Below are 18,987 nucleotides of genomic sequence, written 5' to 3'. Positions count from 1 at the left end.
TGAGAGAGAGAGAGAGAGAGAGAGAGAGAGAGAGAGAGAGAGAGAGAGAGAGAGAGAGAAGAGAGAGAGAGAGAGAGAGAGAGAGAGAGAGAGAGAGAGAGAGAGAGAGAGAGAGAGAGAGAGAGAGAGAGAGAGAGAGAGCTGTGAACAACAAGGCCTGCTACGATAGTGAAGACTCAGGTACCCTCACAATGATAGGTAGGTAGGTAGGTAGGTAGGTAGATAGATAGGTAGATATAGAGTACTGTGAACAGTGAAGACTCACAACCAGTGTTATTGTGACAGCACATTCTGATATAGTTTTACTCAGTCTTTTGAATACAATTCCATATGTTAGTCGTTCTGAAATGCTTCAGTTTAGTTATAGTTAGACTGAGAGAACGAGCCCAATCGATGGTCTTTAAGGGCGGATCCAAACTCAGCCGCACGGATTCGTGCGGGGCTTCCTATTGCTTCACCAATCTATGTCCCCGCCTCCCCTCCCCCCCCCCGGCCTGTGCACGGAGCACGCTGACGTCACCAAATTTAGAGCGACGCCCCTCTGCACTCTGATTGGTTAGGAGATAACAAGGTCCTAAGACCATCGTTCCTGCATGGCTCCCCCAGGCTTTTTTTCTTTTGTAACAAAAAAAAAAAGCATGGGTTTCCGAGGCTAAGTTATAGTTGACTGAACATCATATGATTTTAGTCGACTAAATCTACAGCTGACTTAGTCGACTAAAACTAGATTTGGCGGTGCCTTGATGGCGTCATAATGGCTGACTTACACTGAGCTGTGTGCCGAAAATAGCAGATCTGCAAGCTTGTAGATCTGCTATTATCTGAGCGTGACACCCGCACGCAGCCAAGCATAAAATGACTGTGCGTGTGCGTGTGTGTGTGTGTGTGTGTGTGTGTGCAGGTCGTGAGCCGTCCATCTCCAGTGACACGCGCACGGACTCGTCGACAGACAGCTACTCGTATCGGCCCTGTAGGGTCGATACGCACCATGAGGCCCTGCTCACCCACCTGTCACCTGACTCCTCCCACCTGTCACCTGACTCCTCCCAGGGCCCTGTCATCTGTACCAAGCACACACACACAGGTACACACACACACACACACACACACACACACACACACATTCATTGTACCAGCATCACATTATCATGTTCATCCTCTCGTTCATTGTTGTTCCAGCCAATCACATTCTCTGGCTCATTCTGCTCTCATTGTGTTGCATGACATTGGTGATCATGTTGTCAACGCCCCCTCTGTTGCCATGGTTCCCGTTGCTAAGGCCGAGTGACGGACAGTGAGGAGCGCATATCACCGTCTCTGAGGAAGGTGGGCGGGTCCGGGGACAGGAGGCGGAGCTCTAGTCGCCCCCGGCGACCCAAACCCGACAACAACGAGGCGTCCTCAGCCGGGTACCACAGCGAGGGTAGGCAGGGGGCGGGGCCAGGGGGCGGGGCCGGGTACCACAGTGAGGGTAGGCGGGGGGGGGGGGACTCCAAAGAATTTAGGCCAATCCCGTGCTAGCAGCAGTTACAGTCCAAGGACCAATAACAGTACAGGGATATTACTCTTCCTTCGTTTAGTTATTTTGGGGTGGGGGGCCAGGACAATGGGATTTAAACGTTTCAAAACAACCTGCTTTCTGCATGTATGATATAATGTACATGCAGTGTCCAGTCAGCCACACCACACGGTGGCAGCGTTGTCATCGGTGTCATGCAGCCGTCATCATTTCAGTTTCATTCAGATCACTGTCGGCCATGTTGCATTTTTCATTCTATTAGCTTTGACATTGATCTCCTTTTAGCTCATCAATATCATCCTTTTAACGGACCCCCCCCCCCCCCGTCCTCCAGGAGAGACCCTAAAGGAGCGTCAGGTTCCCAGGTCCTCTCTCCCCAGACCTTCATCCGCCTCCACCTTCTTCTCCTCCTCCTCGTCTTCGTCTTCTTCGTCCAGCCGGCTGAGGGACTTCAGGGAGACCATGAGCAACCTGCTGCACAGCCGGCCGCTGCTCCACCACCTCTCCTCAAACTCCTCCTCTAACTCCGCCTCTTCCTCCGCCTCCTTGCCCGCTTCTCTCGCCGCCGTCGTCGCCAACGCCGAAAATGCGGGCGGCGGCAAAAACCCTGCATCGTCCTCCTCCTCCAACCACCACAACAACCACAACGGGTAGGACTGTCACAATTATTACGTAATCGCCTATTTGCAATTATTTTGCATAATCGTCATAAAAGTTTCCATGTTGAAGCATTTTGAAACATTTTGAAACATTTTCCAAAAATATCAGAAATAACAGATCAGAAATAGCAGATCAAAAATCTTACGAGTGACGCGTTACTTTACATCTAATTACAACAGAACTGTACCGTAAATTGTACATCAGCCATTCCGGGCTAACTTCATGACACATTATACTTCTGCCTACCTTTTTGCTTAATACAAATTATTATGTTGTTATTAGGAACAAATTACCTCTCATTACTACAGAACTGTACCGTAAATTGTACACCAGCCAGTCCATGCTAACGTCATGAAAGGAGAATGCATGCTCGTTATATATCAATATTCGCTGATTATTAGTCTAATTTCTGACAAACTGTAGGCCTACTTCCAAATAACTTACCTGCTCCAGAAATGTTGTGGAAGCCCATTGCACATGACTGCTATACTGCTCACTATTACATATTATAAAATATGAGGCACATTAACTTAGGCTACTTTCTCAATACATTTGGCTAGGTGAAGACAAAATAGCCTAAACACACCCTAGTTGCTGTATAGATCATGACATCAACTCGGAAAGCTTAATAAATTGAAACAATTGCTGCAGCTCATTATTTTATTTTCACTCACTGCAAAATAAGCCATTTTGACAATGAAATCCAGTATTATGGACATATTTCTTTTAAGCTTTGCCACTCCAAGCACTTTAGGAAAAAAAAAATCAAGGACACTAAAACAAACCTTGACAATTAACAATAAAACATTTCTCTGACAAACGTTGAATAAAATATATAAAACAAGTGTCCGAAAGTCTTATTCCAAAACGATCCCGGTGTTTCTTCTCACACTGGACGTTAGCTCAGCTAGCATGAGGCTAACAAAAGTGTAACTCGAGACGCCTGCTTACTACAGTAACGTTAAAACCAGGACTCGTCTTGACTCCAAACAGGATAAATATTAAACACTATCAATACAGATGAGTAAGCTCATTCATCACTTATGCACTAAGTGGTGGTACGATTGTCACGTAATGCTCCTGTTTAAATACACATGTGAGTCCTTCAGACACACCAAAACCTCTCCCTCTAAAATTGGCTAAGCACACACACATCCCAGCTCGTCCCGCCCCCCAACCAATCATATGCTTGGAAAAGTGATGGACCGTCATAAAGACCAATCAGTCAACAAGTTAGATAGCCCCTACGGAACCTCTCGCACCGCTGTATAGCTCCGAGATGAGGTTCCTCGTTTCTCTGTGCCGTTTTAGCAGGACATTGTCGCACATTTTCCACTTTACATGTTTCTTACCCCTTTCTGCACATCGTATCCAAAAAGTAAAGGTTTTCTGCCATTCTCTCAGATGTTTTAAAGTTCTAGCGCACAATAAAAGCTATCCAACGAGTTGAAAAAAGTATTTAATTCGCCTCTGTCCTCAGCCGGTTCCATAATATTTTGCATTAGAAGATGCAATTGCGCAATGTCTTAAAAACATGTAACCGGATGAGGACAGAGGCGAATTAAATACTTTTTTCAACTCGTTGGATAGCTTTTATTGTGCACTAGAACTTAAAACATCTGAGAGCATGGCAGAAAACCTTTACTTTTTGGAGACGATGTGCAGAAAGGGGTAAGGAAAATGTGCGACAATGTTCTGCTAAAACGGCACCGAGAAACGAGGAACCTCATCTCGGAGCTATACAGCGGAGGGAGAGGTTCCGTCGGAGCTACAAGTTAGACTGATCTCTTAAAGTGGTACTAGCTTCTAAAGACCTGTTGACTTATTAAATTGCCTGCCTACTACTAAGGTTCTGAAATAGGCACATAATTAACGCTGGGGAAATTACCCAGGGGTTACAAACATAATCATTTTTATTAAAGGGCAAGACCACTTTAGTAGAGGTTTGGGTTGTGTAGTTACCTTGCCATGATGTAACTCCAAAGGTGGGCAAGAAATAAAAAATAATTGCTCCATTGATTAGAAATTGATAATTCAAAATATGCTCCTCATTGACTTACATTGTACGGTAAAACTGCTCTCAAAGTCACTCTTTTAGCACAAAAACGAACGCAAACAAAGTTGATTCAGACAATATAGAACATCACCAAACCCAGTACTGTTTTTTTTTTGAATAAAAATGTCAACTTCCTGTTGATTTTGCCATTTTTAATAAGTAGAAAACCCGGACTGGATCGGCGGATCCGGATCCAGATCTTCAAATAGTAAAATCATCAGGAAGTTGACATTTTTATTAAAAAAACAAACAGTACTGGGTTTGGTGATGCTCTATATTGTCTGAATCAGCTATGTTTGGGTTCATTTATGTGCTAAAAGAGTGACTTTGAGAGCTGTTTTACCGTACAATGTAAGTCAATGAGGAGCATATTTTGAATTATCAATTTCTAATCAATGGAACAATTATTTTTGATTTCTTGCCCACCTTTGGAGTTACACCATGGCAAGGTAACTACACAAACCAAACCTCTACCAAAGTGGTCTTACCCTTTAAGCAAAAAGGTAGGAAGAATATAATGTGTCATGAAGTTAGCCCAGAATGGCTGATGGTACAGTTCTGTTGTAATTAGATGTAAAGTAACTTGAAGTAAGTGGAAATAACATTAAATAAAGGCCTAATAAAGAACATAACGAAACCCTTACAGTAGACTAATAGTAGCCTAACATCACATCGTGTAGTTAGTAGTTGCGGGGTTGTAATGTGACGGTCAAGTAAGTGGAAATAACATAACATTAGGCATTATAAAGAACATGTATTTATTATTAGGCTTTGTTAGGTCTTATTAGGCTTTGTTAGCCTCTAGGAATTATGTTCCATAATTAGAGTATAACTGTGTTTGTTTCTGTCTAATAGCAGAGAACACCATTTCTAATAACGCCTTTTGTTACGTTTCATTCAATTTCTAATTAGAACATAATTAAGGGATAATAGTGGAAAATAAGGGTATAACAGCGTTTGTTTCTTTCTAATAAAAAACATTATTGCTAATAAGAAACACGTTATTTGTAATAACGGCTTATTATGTCAAATTAGTGTACCGTAAATTGTGCTGCGACCGCAATTTCTTTGTATATTTCAGTTATTTGTCATATATGCACCTGTGCAACTTTTGATTAACCCATTAAAACCTGAGGCCGATTCAAAAAAAAAAAATCTTAATCCCAACAGTTTTTAAAAATTAAAAATAAAAATTTTAAAAATATTTTGTTCCAGGGAGCCCCAGAAGCAAAGATTAGAGTTACAAATGTTTGCTTAAAAAAAAATATATATATTCAAAGATTTGCAAAACTTTCTCGATTTCTCAAAAATAGCAGATCTACAAGCTCATAGCGCGGCACTGCTATGAGCTTGTAGATCTACTATTTTTGAATAGCCAAAAGAAATCTAAAATGACACAGATGCGTTCCCGGTCTTAATGGGTTAAAAAAAAGAAATGAGGTTTATACATTCGTATATGTTCCAATGTTTCAATGCCAAAAAAACACAATTACGTTATTAACTCTTTGACTGCGGACGACGCGATAACGCATCAAGTGCTACTTTGTCCAGTTGGCCGTCGACGCATTCGACGCGCTGGACGCGCGTTCATTGTTTAATATCTGATTGCGCTATGCTGCTTAATATTCAATGTTATTCTCGAGTTCCACTTACTTCACGGACATCTGCATCCGGTTTCATGACCTGGATTCCGTTTCCGGTTTTTGATTTTTTTCCCCAGTCATTTTCGTCCAAAATAGGTAAATAAACGGGTTTTCACACGGTATAACGGACAAACGGACAGGTTCTCTTCTATAATCTATGGTCTGGGTGACGATCAGTCATCGCCGTCGTGTATCACATCGTAATTTTGGCCGATCAAAACAATCTGGGACGACGTCACATCCGTTTTCATGTTTTTCCCTGTCTAATCTATCAAGAAGGGTGAGAGAGACCCAACGACCTGATCAAGCTGTCATGTGCTGCTCTCTAGTGGCGGATTTGTGCTGGGTCTTTAAATTATGTGTCCTTAAATTATTTTCATGAGAAAAATTCAAAATATAAAAATAAAAAAACACGAAAATTGCTGGCACTGGGGGAGTACTTTATGAAAATACTCTGGCAGTCAAAGAGTTAATCGTAATCATGTGTGTGACAATTAATCGTTAACTTACATTTTTTGTAACGGTGACACAGCGCCAACAACGGGTCCGGTAGATGTCAGGTCCGGGAGAACGGGGCTGAGAGCAGCAGCGAGCAGCAGCAGCAGCAGTCCAAGTGTGGCTCATTACTACTGTCCTCTGTCGTCCCCTGTCCTCCCGACCCGTTGCTGCTACTGCCGTCCCCCGCGGTTGGGGACAGCGGCGGCGGTGGGACGGGGGACAGAGGGCCGCCGGGGGCGGGTCGATACCGGCCGGCCTGGAGGCCCCGAAGGTACTGTAGGCCCTGTCATAAGTCTTACATAATTGCCTAAATGATTTGAGATAATCGTACGTTTTTTAATAATCGTCATAATACTGAAAAACATCCATATATTTTCAAACAATGTACAAACAAACAACATGTTTGATATATATTTTAAAGGTTCGATGACATTCATTTTCACTTTTTATATTTTTTATGTTTTTTTTGTGTTTTATGACCTCAATTACACCCAAAAAATCTGAACTTTGAACATTCAGTGGATTTTCTGTGGTCTGGGGTTTTCTGAATAATTAGGCTGAAAAGTAATCTGAGCTCGGCCCTTCGACAGTGAGGTCACAGTCGATTAATCCCGCCCACTCTCCTCCTCGCCCCTCCCCTCCCCTATCCTTTCCTTTGGGGGGGGCGGAGCAGAGGCGATGATTGACAGGCAAAATCCCTCACCAGCGACACCTGCAGGCAAAGATTTCTTTTTTCATTGCAGTTGAAAAGGCTTTAGAAATGTGAGACAAAAACACCTGCAGTGAATCACTGGAGTGGAATTTTCAGTTAAAACTTTTTGTACACGTTTGAAGGACCAGGACAAAGACTCTGAATGTGGTGTAAACATGAATGTCATGATACCTTTAAGAAAAATAATAATTAAATTAAATAAAACAGTTTTTTTTGTCATATCTGACCTGTTGTTTACAAAGCCTAAAAAGGCAAAACAGAAACGACATTTCCTAATGTTCAATGCCAAAAAAACACAATCAAATTAATTATAATCGTCAAGTGAAAATGTCATTAACGGTGACACAGGGAGGCCCTGAACATCGACAGCATCTTCAACCGCGAGCGGCGCAGGCAGGCCGGCTATAGCCCGCTGGGAGGGGTGGCGCCCCCTACCTGCCCGGAGGACTGGGACCGTCCTGAGGCGGACCGCCAGGCTCCGCCCACCGTGGGGGCGGGGGCGGGGTGGACCTTCCCCAGGCTCTCGACGCCATTGTCCCGCGGAGGGGCGGAGCAGCAGCAGCAGCCTCCTCCCCCTGGCCCGCCCCCCAGGCTCATCCAGAGGATGGAGAGCGGCTATGAGAGCAGTGACATGATGTATGTACACACACATACACACACACACACACACACACACACACACACACACGCACACACACGCACCCACACGCACCCACACACACACACAGCTTGTCGATCTGCTATTTTCGGCAAAAGCTTTCCCCACAATACGGACGCTGGGATTTAAGTGGTTAAAGTGGTTACACCTGTTTAATAGGAGATATCTCTGTCTGTCTGTCTGTCTGTCTGTCTGTCTGTCTGTCTGTCTGTCTGTCTGTCTCCCAGAGAGGGCGGAGCTGTGAAGAAGCCTTCCTCTCATTGGTCGTCCTCGGCGTCTCCATCGTGGAAGAAGAGCGTCGCCAAGTCTAAGAGCAGCAGCGCCCTGCTGCAGGAACTCACTGCCAACAGCAGGGGGAGCTCTTCTCACAACCACCTCGGTGTGTTGATTTGATCTTTATTTATCTTGAACAATTTAAAAAGTACAGAAAACTAATTCACTGCAAGAGTGTTTCAGAACAGTCGGCAGCCACTGCCAGCGTTTTTTGAGCATTTTTACTAACGTTTCAAGAGCCACAGATTATTTAGCTCCTGGACGATCGACACACAGAGTGTCACAAAAAACGGAGGAGTGTCTCTGCTTCCATCGGGGGGGGGGGGGGGTCACAGCGACCCTCCGTTCTTTAGTGATTTGCTGTTGAATATAGCTTGTTCTCGCCAAAAACACAACACATCCTTTAACATTAGATGGGACGGGCCTGGGTTTGTTGTGATCACGTTATGTCTGGGTCGACTCTTAGGTAAGTCATAGGATCACTCATAGGTTGGAGTTAAGCAAGAGATAATCAATGGGGAGCAGGTCATTATTGAGAAATAAAACCTGTTATATTTAGTCTGTTATATTTTCAATAATCACCGCTGCTATCAATAACAGAACGCTGTAGAATCAACGCACTGGGATCATTCACAGGCTGCGGAAGAGCGCCCTCTATCGTAAACTACTGAAAACACCACGTGACGAGAATCTCGCCATTGGCGGTCAATGGGTTAATTGCTGTATTGGAGGAACGAGCCTTTAGTTTATGCTAACTGTGTGTGTGTGTGTGTGTGTGTGTGTGTGTGTGTGTGTGTGTGTGTGTGTGTGCGCGTGTGTGTAGAGGGAGGTGTCAGTGAGCTGGACGTGCTACAGGAGGAGGTGGTGAGGAGAGCCAGGGAGGAGGAGCGTCAGAGGAGGAGAGAGAAGGAGAGAGAGGAGGCCCTGGGCTTCAACCCACAACCCAGCAAATACATGGACCTGGACCAGCTGCAGATACAAGGTGCACTTATATAAATATATATAACATATATATAACATATATATAAATATATATAACATACCATTATTACTACTGGACCAGCTGCAGATACAAGGTACCCTTTTAGATACCATTAAAGTCCACGTAAAGCAGGTCCAAGTCAAGACCAAGTCCGAGGAGGGCCGAGTGTGGGGGGTGGGGGTGGTGGTGAAACCGAGTGTGGGGGGTGCGGGTGGTGGCGAAACCGAGTCAAGGCCGAGACCGACGGGGGGCAAGTCAGAGTCCGGGTCGAGACCAGATCTTTTTTAAATTCTACTATGGAGACTATGGAAACATGGAGAGAGAGAGAGTATAGAGCGTCGCAGTTCCCGCCCACTTCCTGTTTTTTTTGGTGCCGGAAGAAAAAACTCAATGCATTTTTCCATTGACATTTCCAAAAATATTTATATCTATTAATTTAAGCCTCGAATCAAGCCATCACGAGATGACATGAATCATGACCATAAAACGTTTTTTTCTGTGATTTTTTTTTATTTTATATTTAATTATATGATATACTATATTTAATAAATACCCTTTGTTTTGCCGTTTTCAAAAAATAATAATCACAGAATCAAACGTTTATGGTCATGATTCATGTCATGTCATGATGGCTTGATTCGAGGCTTAAATTAATAGATATAAATATTTTTGGAAATGTCAATGGAAAAATGCATTGAGTTTTTTCTTCCGGCACCAAAAAAAACAGGAAGTGGGCGGGAACTGCGACGCTCTATGCCACGCACGCCCCCTCCCCCCGTGGTGACGACACGTTGCCAAGCACTATAGGGAAGTGACATGGAGCAAATGGTCTGGAATGTAATCTAATCTGGCCTTGCATCCTTCTAAGTCGGCCATCCCACCCACAAAATTGCATTTTAAAACACAATGCCAGACACGTGACAGAGACAATATGTTGGTACGCTCCAAATGCATTTTCTGCTGTGTCTCTGTGTCTGACAGCGGGAATGCTGTGTGTGTGTGTGTGTGTGTGTGTGTGTGTGTGCAGCAGGTGTTCAGAGCTCTGCGTTAAGCGGGTCCTGGGTGGGTGTTTTTGAACGGGGTCAGAGAACCCGTCAGAACACATGGTGTATTATTTGTTTGTTGGTTGTGGAACAATGGGAACGTTCCACATTCATACAGCACAATGCAACCCAGTCCGCACGCACGCACGCACGCACTCACGCACACACACACACACACACACACACACACACACACACACACACAGACACACACACACACACACACACACAGGGACACCACTGGCTGGGTGTGTTCTTCCATCACATCAGTATGTGATGGAAGAGGTACTCACATTTTATTACTTAAGTAAACGTATCAATACCAACATGTATACAACATTTACTTGAGTAAAAGTACATCAATGCTCATTATAATATTATATAATCATCTTCATGTAATTGGTCCTCACTAATGCTCATTATAATATTATATAATTGTCTTCATATAATTGGTCCTCACTAATGCTCATTATAATTTTATATAAGTATCTTCATATAATTGGTCCTCACTAATGCTCATTATAATATTATATAAGTATCTTCATATAATTGGTCCTCACTAATGCTCATTATAATGTGTTGCAGGTAAAGGGGACGGTTTTGACCGCTGCGTGTCAGAGGCGGAGCTACTTCTCGACCAATCGGTGCGCTTGGAGCAGGCGGGGGAGGTGACTGCCGCGCTGTCAGTGGTCAACGAAGCTGTGTGTAAGTACCGCCTCCTCCTAGGGCCCGCCCCTTCCTGCCGACAAACCTTTCTGTCATCGCACGCACACACACGCACACGCGCACACGCACACGCACACTCACACGCCTCCATCTCCCCACAGCAACATCAAACCACACCCACAACATTCCAAACCAGTTCCTCATCAGATGTCATCTCAGAGAGGAGTGTCAGTGTTTGACCAGATACTGATGGAAACACTTGTTCCATTTCTGGGTCATATATTTACTTAGGTAAATATATAAGTAAATGTACTTAGTTACTGTCCACCACTGCTTTTAACACAATCCTGTGAGGCGCTTCAAGCAAGGCATCAGCCCAGTGAGCGCACCCGCCACGAGCGGCACCATGTCTGCTTCTATCGACTGGAGTCGCAAGCCCATATGCTTAGAAAAGTCAATATTTATCCTTCCTCATTAATATACCGATATGCAGAGAAAAGTCAATATTTATCCTTCCTCATTAATATACCGATATGCAGAGAAAAGCAGTGCTGGAAAAAGTAGTCACATTAGTAAAAGTATTCAAAATGTACTTGAGTAAAAGTACAAAAGTATTCGCATTGAAATATACTTACATATTATTCAGACATTGATTGATTGATTGAATATTTTATTAGGCAAAAAATGTAAAACAGCACAGTTACATTTAAAATACTTTGTCTAACAGGTCCGTTCATAAAAGTCCTTGCGGACTTGTTTCCAATGAGGGCCTTGGTATTCAACATAGTAACAGACACATATACGCGCATGAACACGCACGCGCACACACACACACATACACACACACACACACACATACGCACGCACGCACGCACACACACACACACACACACACACACACGTGCCACTTGTGTTGACAACCATGTTTACTCACCAAATGTTTGGTTTGTTTGACCCCCCCCCTCCCCCCCCCTCCTCATCACATCAGTCTGAACATCATATGATTTCACACCAAGTGCATGTAAATCCTCATGACAATTTATTTGATGCATTATTTTTACATTTTTCTTTTTTATTTGTCTTCTTTTACCTGTTTTTCCCCCTTTATTATTATTCTTCCTCTTTGTATTCTTTTACGTTGTTCCATTCTTTTGGGTTTCCTTTCTTCTTCTTCTCCTCCTCCTCCTCCTCCTCCTCCTCCTCCTCCTCCTCTATGTTCTGTGTGTTGTCATGGTGTCATGGTGTCATGGTGGTGCATGGTGGTGTAGCTAAGCTGCGCGCTGCGCTCCAGACCAGCAGCAGTACCAGCAGCAGCCACAGGGCGGTGTGCGAGGGCCGGCTGCACAGGAGCATGAGGAGGGCCCGGGGCCTGCAGCAACGCATGCTGCAGCACCAGGAGAACACCATGATGCAAGACATGATGCAAGCAGAGGAGGAGAGGCCCAGGTACCACTAGGGTTGTTGTCACCATTACAAACATTTAGAGCAGGGGGTAGGCAACCATAGGCACCGGTGCCAACAGGGAAGGGTAACCACCCTTCACAGTAACTGTGAGAGAGAGAGGATTACTTTTTAAATATATAACATATTTAAAATATGTGTCAATTAAATTAAGTCCCCTCACACCTGTATGCAAATGACATCCTGCACATAATTCTACATTCATTCAAACTCTGACTGGGGAGGGAGTCTGGGAGATACAGTTGGTGTTATAATGATCAGAGTCCAATGATCATTACAATGTCCAATAATTTAAAAATAAAACTTGTTAAATACAGGTTGTTATGTATATGGACAATAACAATCTGTTGGAGATATTACATTTTTATGCGGTGTCATAATCAAACATATTGTTGATATGGCACACAGTGAATGACTTTAGAACCACTGGTCCAGCTAACCTCCCTTCCTCTTGCCGTTCCTCCAGTGACCAAACCGCCGTGGGCCAAGTACAGCCGACGACAGACCCCCAGACCGACCAATCGGATGCCGGCGACGACCGACAAAACCCGCCCCCTCCTCTACCTCCTTCTCTCCCCCATAAGCCCCTCCTCCTCCCCTCTCCTGACACAAACTCCTCCCCAAACATGGCCGCTGCGACGGCGTCGACCGACCCAGGGGCACCCTGGGAGAGCGGACATCAGCGGACCAACTCCCCAGAGAGCCCCTGCACTCGGCCAGGGAGACCCCTCCACCAGGTGACTCCTCCCCCAGAGAGCCCCTGCACTCTGCCAGGGAAACCCCTCCACCAGGTGACTCCTCCCCCAGAGAGCCCCTGCACTCTGCCAGGGAAACCCCTCCACCAGGTGACCAGTTGGTTGACTGTAACTAATTACTTTTAATTGTGGGATCGCTTTAGCGATCACACTATGTTATCTTCACTAGTTGTGGGATCGCTTCAGCGATCACACTAATGTTATTGTTGTGGGAGCGCTTCAGCGATCACACTAATGTTATTTCCACTAGTTATTATTCCGCCCGTTTTTGGATTGGTCAAGCTTCACGTGACATCACAATATGTAATATAAATAGGTAAGACAGAATTAATCAGGAACAGTACTTTCTAGTGTGATATTATCAACATTCTTAGCGATCCCACACTGTTTCTTCAGGAACAGTACTTTCTAGTTATTATTATTATTCCGCCCGTTTTTGGATTGGTCAAGCTTCACGTGACATCACAATATGTAATATAAATAGGTAAGACAGAATTAATCAGGGACAGTACTTTCTAGTGTGATATTATCAACATTCTTAGCGATCCCACACTGTTTCTTCAGGAACAGTACTTTCTAGTTACTATTACTGTACACTTGAATATTTACTAGAGTGTACTTTGACCACCACTGCAGGTGACCAATCAGGAGACAGCACTGCCTGTGGAACCCTGGGACAGACGGACCAATCAGGAGACAGCGCTGCCTGTGGAACCCTGGGAAAGACGGACCAATCAGGAGACAGCGCTGCCCGTGGAACCCTGGGAAAGATGGGACGCTGTACCCCAAGAACACCTCCTCCCCTCACCTCCTCCCTCACCTCCCTCGACAGCTCCGCCTCCAACGGGCGTGGCCGTGGAAGCCCCTCCTCCTCCTCTGCACTGGAAGCCCCGCCCCTCCCCCTCCTCCTCCGCTGGGTCTCCGCCCCCACCATCCAAAACGGAGGGGGACGATGAGGCCCCTCCTCCCGCTGTCCCGGCACACCACCATGGCCAATCACAGCCCGCCTCTAAGTCTAACCCTGCCTCCCACCACCACCACCACCACGCTGTTGGGTCCAAATCCAGGCTAGCCCCGCCCACCGCGGCGGGCCTCTGCGCCAACCCGCCGCATCGCCATTTGCCGACGACGGGCGACTCGGTGGATTCGCCCGCCCTCGACCCCGCCCCCCTGCGCTCCCCGGGTCGGAGCCCCTCCCCTTCCTCCTCCTCCTACTCCATGCCCGTGGAGCGCTGGGCGCAGAACGTCAACCGGTACTACAGCTCCCAGAATGCACCTGGTGGGGAGGCGGCGGCACCTGCGCCGGGCTCCTCCTCGCCCAATGAGGAGGAGGAGGAGGAGGAGCTATCTGACCTGGACTCTCTGTACCGGGCCAGCCTGCAAGCTCCTCCCCCTCCCAGCATGCAATGGGGCAGCGGCCAGCAACCTGCCGCTAGTAAACCTGGTATGTGTGTTTAATGTAACACACACACACACACACACACACACACACACACACACACACACACACGAGAAGAAAAGGTATAATTATGCAACATAATATGGTCTGTGTCCAGAACTAGACTCTATAGCTGTGTGTGTGTGTGTGTGTGTGTGTGTGTGTGTGTGTGTGTGTGTGTGTGTGTGTGTGTGTGTGTGTGTGTGTGTGTGTGTGTGTGTGTGTGTGTGTGTGTGTGTGTGTGTGTGCGCGTGTGTAGCTGTCAGGAGGCTGCTGTCAGGTGTAGCGCCCCCCTCAGGTCGGTCCAAGACCCCCACGGCTGAGTTAGAGAGATACGCCTACAGATCACTGCATCACACGGTGAGTCACACTGTGTGTGTGTGTGTGTGTGTGTGTGTGTGTGCGATATGGACACATTTCATATTGATACGATATGATGGGTTCATATTTGATATTTTAAGTTTAGCAACAGTGAAAACACTGACAAAGGATGGACGGGCCAAATGTTTTTCCTTTCTTGTAAAGAAATGGAGAAATAAAATAACACTAACTTGTCACCCTGTGTGTGACCCGTCACTTGTTTAAATACAAATATATCAACGTGTGTGTGTGTGTGTGTGTGTGTGTGTGTGTGTGTGTGTGTGCGTGTGCGTGCGTGCGTGCGTGCGTGTCCGTGCAGGTGTCCAGAGAACCCGGCATGGCAGCGGGTGATGAGAGCTACACAGCAGAGAACATGAGACGCATCGCCCGCAGTCTGAGTGGAACGTTCGTGGGGTCACGACCTGAACCGCTGGGGCATCCACACAGCCTGGTGAGTGACGCGCGCACACACACACACACACACACACACACACAAAGGGCACACGTCAGCCGTGTATACATTCATCTCTCCATTCAGACTGACCTTCAGCAAAAAAATGCCAACACCATCACTTCTACTCACAAACTGTGTGACTGTGTGTGTGTGTGTGTGTGTGTGTGTGTGTGTGTGTGTGTGTGTGTGTGTGTGTGTGTGTGTCTGCCAACCAAACTGAATCTGTCCATCTGGTATCCCCATAAACATGACTCTTACTGCCTACGCCATGGACAGGATCAGACCATAGAGTCCATGTCCCATATATTAAACGGTTGTAATGTTTACAAAGGACTGTACGTAGCCAGGCACGACAGAACCGTTGACATTATTATTACCAAAGATGTGTCACCCACGTTTGATCCCTCTGTTGTGTTTTACAAAAAGTCCTGTGTGAAACCAGAAATGTTTCAATGCAATGATCCCCCTGTATTTGCAAACACACCGGACGTCATTGTGATTGACGAGAACAGCAGAGAGGTTTTCCTATTGGAAGTTGGCTGTGCTTTTGATTCAAGTTTAGAGGAAGCTTTCCTTACTAAACAAGTAAAATACCAGCCATTAGTACAAGCCATTATACATCTAGGCTACAAGTGTCAGCTCATTGTTTTTATATTTGGCAGCTTGTGCCGTGATGTCCACAGGCTGGTGGTCAGAGGCTTGATGACTATGAGGTTGTCCAAGTGTAATATAAGGCAAAGCAGCTTGATACATATGACTCAATCTCCTCCATTATAGGCAGTGGATCTATTTGGAGGAGAAGGTGCTTCCTGCACCCATAATGTTTCTCAGGTGTCGGTAACATGGCAGACTGAAGTGTACGACCAATGTTAACTGTGAATAAGTTCATGCGCATTTGTTGTTTATATTCTGAACTTGTTTGGATTCAAGCGCTGAGACACACGTTGTTTCGAGTGTGCGGGACATCAAAAGCAACTGAAAATATTTGTGCCACATTGTAATGTATTTTATAAATGTGGACTCAAATAAAGACATTGAAATGTTCACTCCCATCTCCATCACGGCCGCTTTTATTTTTTTTATCCAATCCTTTACTGACACCTAGTGGCGACATGCATGTAGTACCATAGTCTATACTGTGATTTAATACACTAGTTTTTTTCTAAATATGGACCACAAGGGGTCCAAATGGACCCTCACGGGTCTGTTAACACTGAGAGTGTAGGTTGGGGTCCAGTGATATGAAATGGTATGACATATGGGGTGTAATGCGTATCGAACTGGGGATCCTTGAAATGAAAAAGGTTGAGAATCACCAAACTAAACGATACTGGAACTCCCCTAATCTACACTGTACAATCCTCAGTGTTCATTTAACTCTGAGAGTGTATTATATACATATGGAACCGAACGGACTTGTAAGTCGTAAGGGTCCATTTGTTTAGGTTGAATTATACATTATTATTATTAAATTATTAATTTAAGTATACATTTGGGCATTGATTTATACAAAAAATAAAATAATGAGATACAAATTGTCAGTATGACAGCGACTGCTGTCGGGCAGAAACCAGCTAACTCCAAAATGTTCATTTTTCAGGAAATGACTAAAACAAAACAAAAAGTGGAGTTAGGAGGTTTTGTTCATCATTGATAAGAACAGCTGAATGGTAGTCTGGTTCCAGACCAGAGACTCCGCCCACTCTGTGAGTGGACTGTCTGGTGTTGAAATGTGGGCCTAGGATTTATTCGGTACAAAACTTACCGTCCAATGAGAGTCGGAGGTGGGGGTGGGTCTAACGACAAGCCAATCAGCGAATATCTGCTAAAACAAGCTGTGCGATGACGTCAGATGTAGGCGGATCCGTGGATCTCTTGTGATTGGTTTAGGGAAATTCTAATCCCCTCCCCCTTGTAATCCCAGACACTGCAGCCAATGTCAGACTGAAGCTCCACGCAGCCTCAGGCTGATAATCAGGTGAATGCATAGATATAGAAACCTAGATACCTCATTGGCCTCTGCAGTTCATTGGAGTGACTGGTATCTCAATACAAGGCTCTTCCGCAGGTCTACTTGACTACTGGCCAATCACAGCGCGTTGACTACTGGCCAATCACAGCGCGTCTAACTGACTAGTTGCTGCGCGGCTGCCTCACATTGACTGCCAGAGTTTTTTCAAAAAGTCTGTAGCCTCTGCCAGGGTTTTGACCGATTTTGGTACCTTTTCGCATAGCCACAGAATATTTTTCTCCAGTATGATTGATCCCAGATAATTTCTAATCACAGATGAGATTCAGGTGTGGTTTCACAAATGTCAACGAGGTCAATTTGACCTTGTTGTCATGTGTTGTTTGATGTTTGGAAATAGCTCAAAACCAGTAGTTTCAAACCAGAAAACATTGTGAATTGTTTGTCCGTTTCAATTTTAACATTGAAGTGGATGGAGCAGCAAATCTTTGGGAATTGTTATCTCCTTATTCGTTTGGAATATCGAAAAGGTGTCAATCTTAAATAATTAGAGAATCTTTTTAGAATGTTTTTTCTTCTTTTTTTTTTTTTTTTTTTCATGACGTTTTTAAACGTCTTTGGCAGGCAATAGCTGAATCCCCAAAGACTTTTATAAACGTCTTTGACAGTTAAGCAGTTAAGAAAAGACCCTCCCCACCTGCCTCTGATTGGCCTACCGAACGCCCCCCCCCCCTTCTGTGACGCGCACGGAAGTTTCCAGCTTGCCCTGCTGAAGCGGAAGGAAGTGGAAGCACGGCCGAGATACGCACGCCTCAGAGCCGAAGGAGGCGTCTACCTTTATATGTCTATGGGTGAATGGACCTCTAAGCTCACAATGAGGTTGGAGGTCAAAAGGGGGTGGAGCCTGGACTCAGCAAAACCAGCTAACTCCACCCCCCTTTGGTGGACTTAGCTGGTTTAGCAGAAAATGTGAGGATCCAATGGAGTTAGCTGGTATTTGTTTTACCAACACACAGACGTAAAGGGTGTTCAATAGCCCTGATTTATGGGGAAAAAAAATGCAAAAGCGTCAAAATGGAGTTAGCTGGTTTCTGCCTGACAGCAACGAATGGAGGTGGTTCATTGAGTCTGTGTTTGTTTTTTTCATATCTCTCTCTCTCTCTCTCTCTCTCCACCCCCCCAGCACCCAGACCTCCGTCCCTCCCTCTCCTCCACCCTGCGTCGGCCCAGCGCCTCCTCTCTGCACCTCCCCTCTCCCTCCTCCTCCTCCTCCCCTACAGACCTCCTCCAACACCCCCATCACCACCTCCTCCTCCACCACCACGGCCCCCCGGTGGTCCCCTCCTCCACCGCCCACCACTACGCCACCCTGAGGCCCACGCGGACCCCCGGTCGGGGGGCTAATTCTCGGGGACCCCCAGGTAACAATTCATTTGAATTCAATCAAATCACTTCACTTCACTTCACTTCACTTTTGATTCGTTAAAGGGGCAGACCACTCATTTTCAACATCGAACTATGTCTTTAATACACCTTAGAGCTGTTGTGTGGAAATAAGAAAAAAGTCCCCCCCCCCCCTCTATGTTGCCTAGAACTGGATAATTGATTGAGGTCATGTGATCAGTGACATACGCAGGGTGTACTTTTGGCTGAGGGGGCGGAGCCAAAAGTGATTGTCACTGATCACATGACCTCAATCAATTATCCTTTTCTAGGCAACACAGAAGGGGGGGGGGGCTTTTTTTCTTATTTCCACACAACAGCTCTAAGGTGTATTAACCCATTGATACCTGGAACGCATCTGTGTCACTTTAGATGTCTTTGGCTATTCAAAAATAGC

General features: G+C 45.5%; 1 protein-coding gene across 1 annotated transcript in view; it reads left to right on the top strand.

The window, feature by feature from the left end:
- The window catches only part of LOC308100061 (uncharacterized protein), a 75,173-nt gene that overhangs the window by 55,127 nt on the left and 1,059 nt on the right, over nt 1-18,987 (top strand). Inside the window, exons 10-24 of the mRNA XM_080448961.1 lie at nt 141-180; nt 902-1,084; nt 1,280-1,423; nt 1,854-2,169; nt 6,411-6,647; nt 7,437-7,724; nt 7,974-8,125; nt 8,843-9,001; nt 10,630-10,749; nt 11,979-12,156; nt 12,638-13,016; nt 13,563-14,370; nt 14,624-14,724; nt 15,044-15,175; nt 18,331-18,568. Coding sequence (XP_080305087.1) covers nt 141-180; nt 902-1,084; nt 1,280-1,423; nt 1,854-2,169; nt 6,411-6,647; nt 7,437-7,724; nt 7,974-8,125; nt 8,843-9,001; nt 10,630-10,749; nt 11,979-12,156; nt 12,638-13,016; nt 13,563-14,370; nt 14,624-14,724; nt 15,044-15,175; nt 18,331-18,568 — 3,475 coding nt within the window. The remainder of the gene's footprint in view (nt 1-140; nt 181-901; nt 1,085-1,279; nt 1,424-1,853; nt 2,170-6,410; nt 6,648-7,436; nt 7,725-7,973; nt 8,126-8,842; nt 9,002-10,629; nt 10,750-11,978; nt 12,157-12,637; nt 13,017-13,562; nt 14,371-14,623; nt 14,725-15,043; nt 15,176-18,330; nt 18,569-18,987) is intronic.

This window comes from Gymnoscopelus braueri, assembly GCF_963280865.1.
Source record: "Gymnoscopelus braueri genome assembly, chromosome: 14".
Classification (NCBI taxonomy): Eukaryota; Metazoa; Chordata; class Actinopteri; order Myctophiformes; family Myctophidae; genus Gymnoscopelus; species Gymnoscopelus braueri.
Note: the sequence above shows the minus strand (reverse complement) of the source record. Positions and strands in the feature narration are given on the sequence as shown.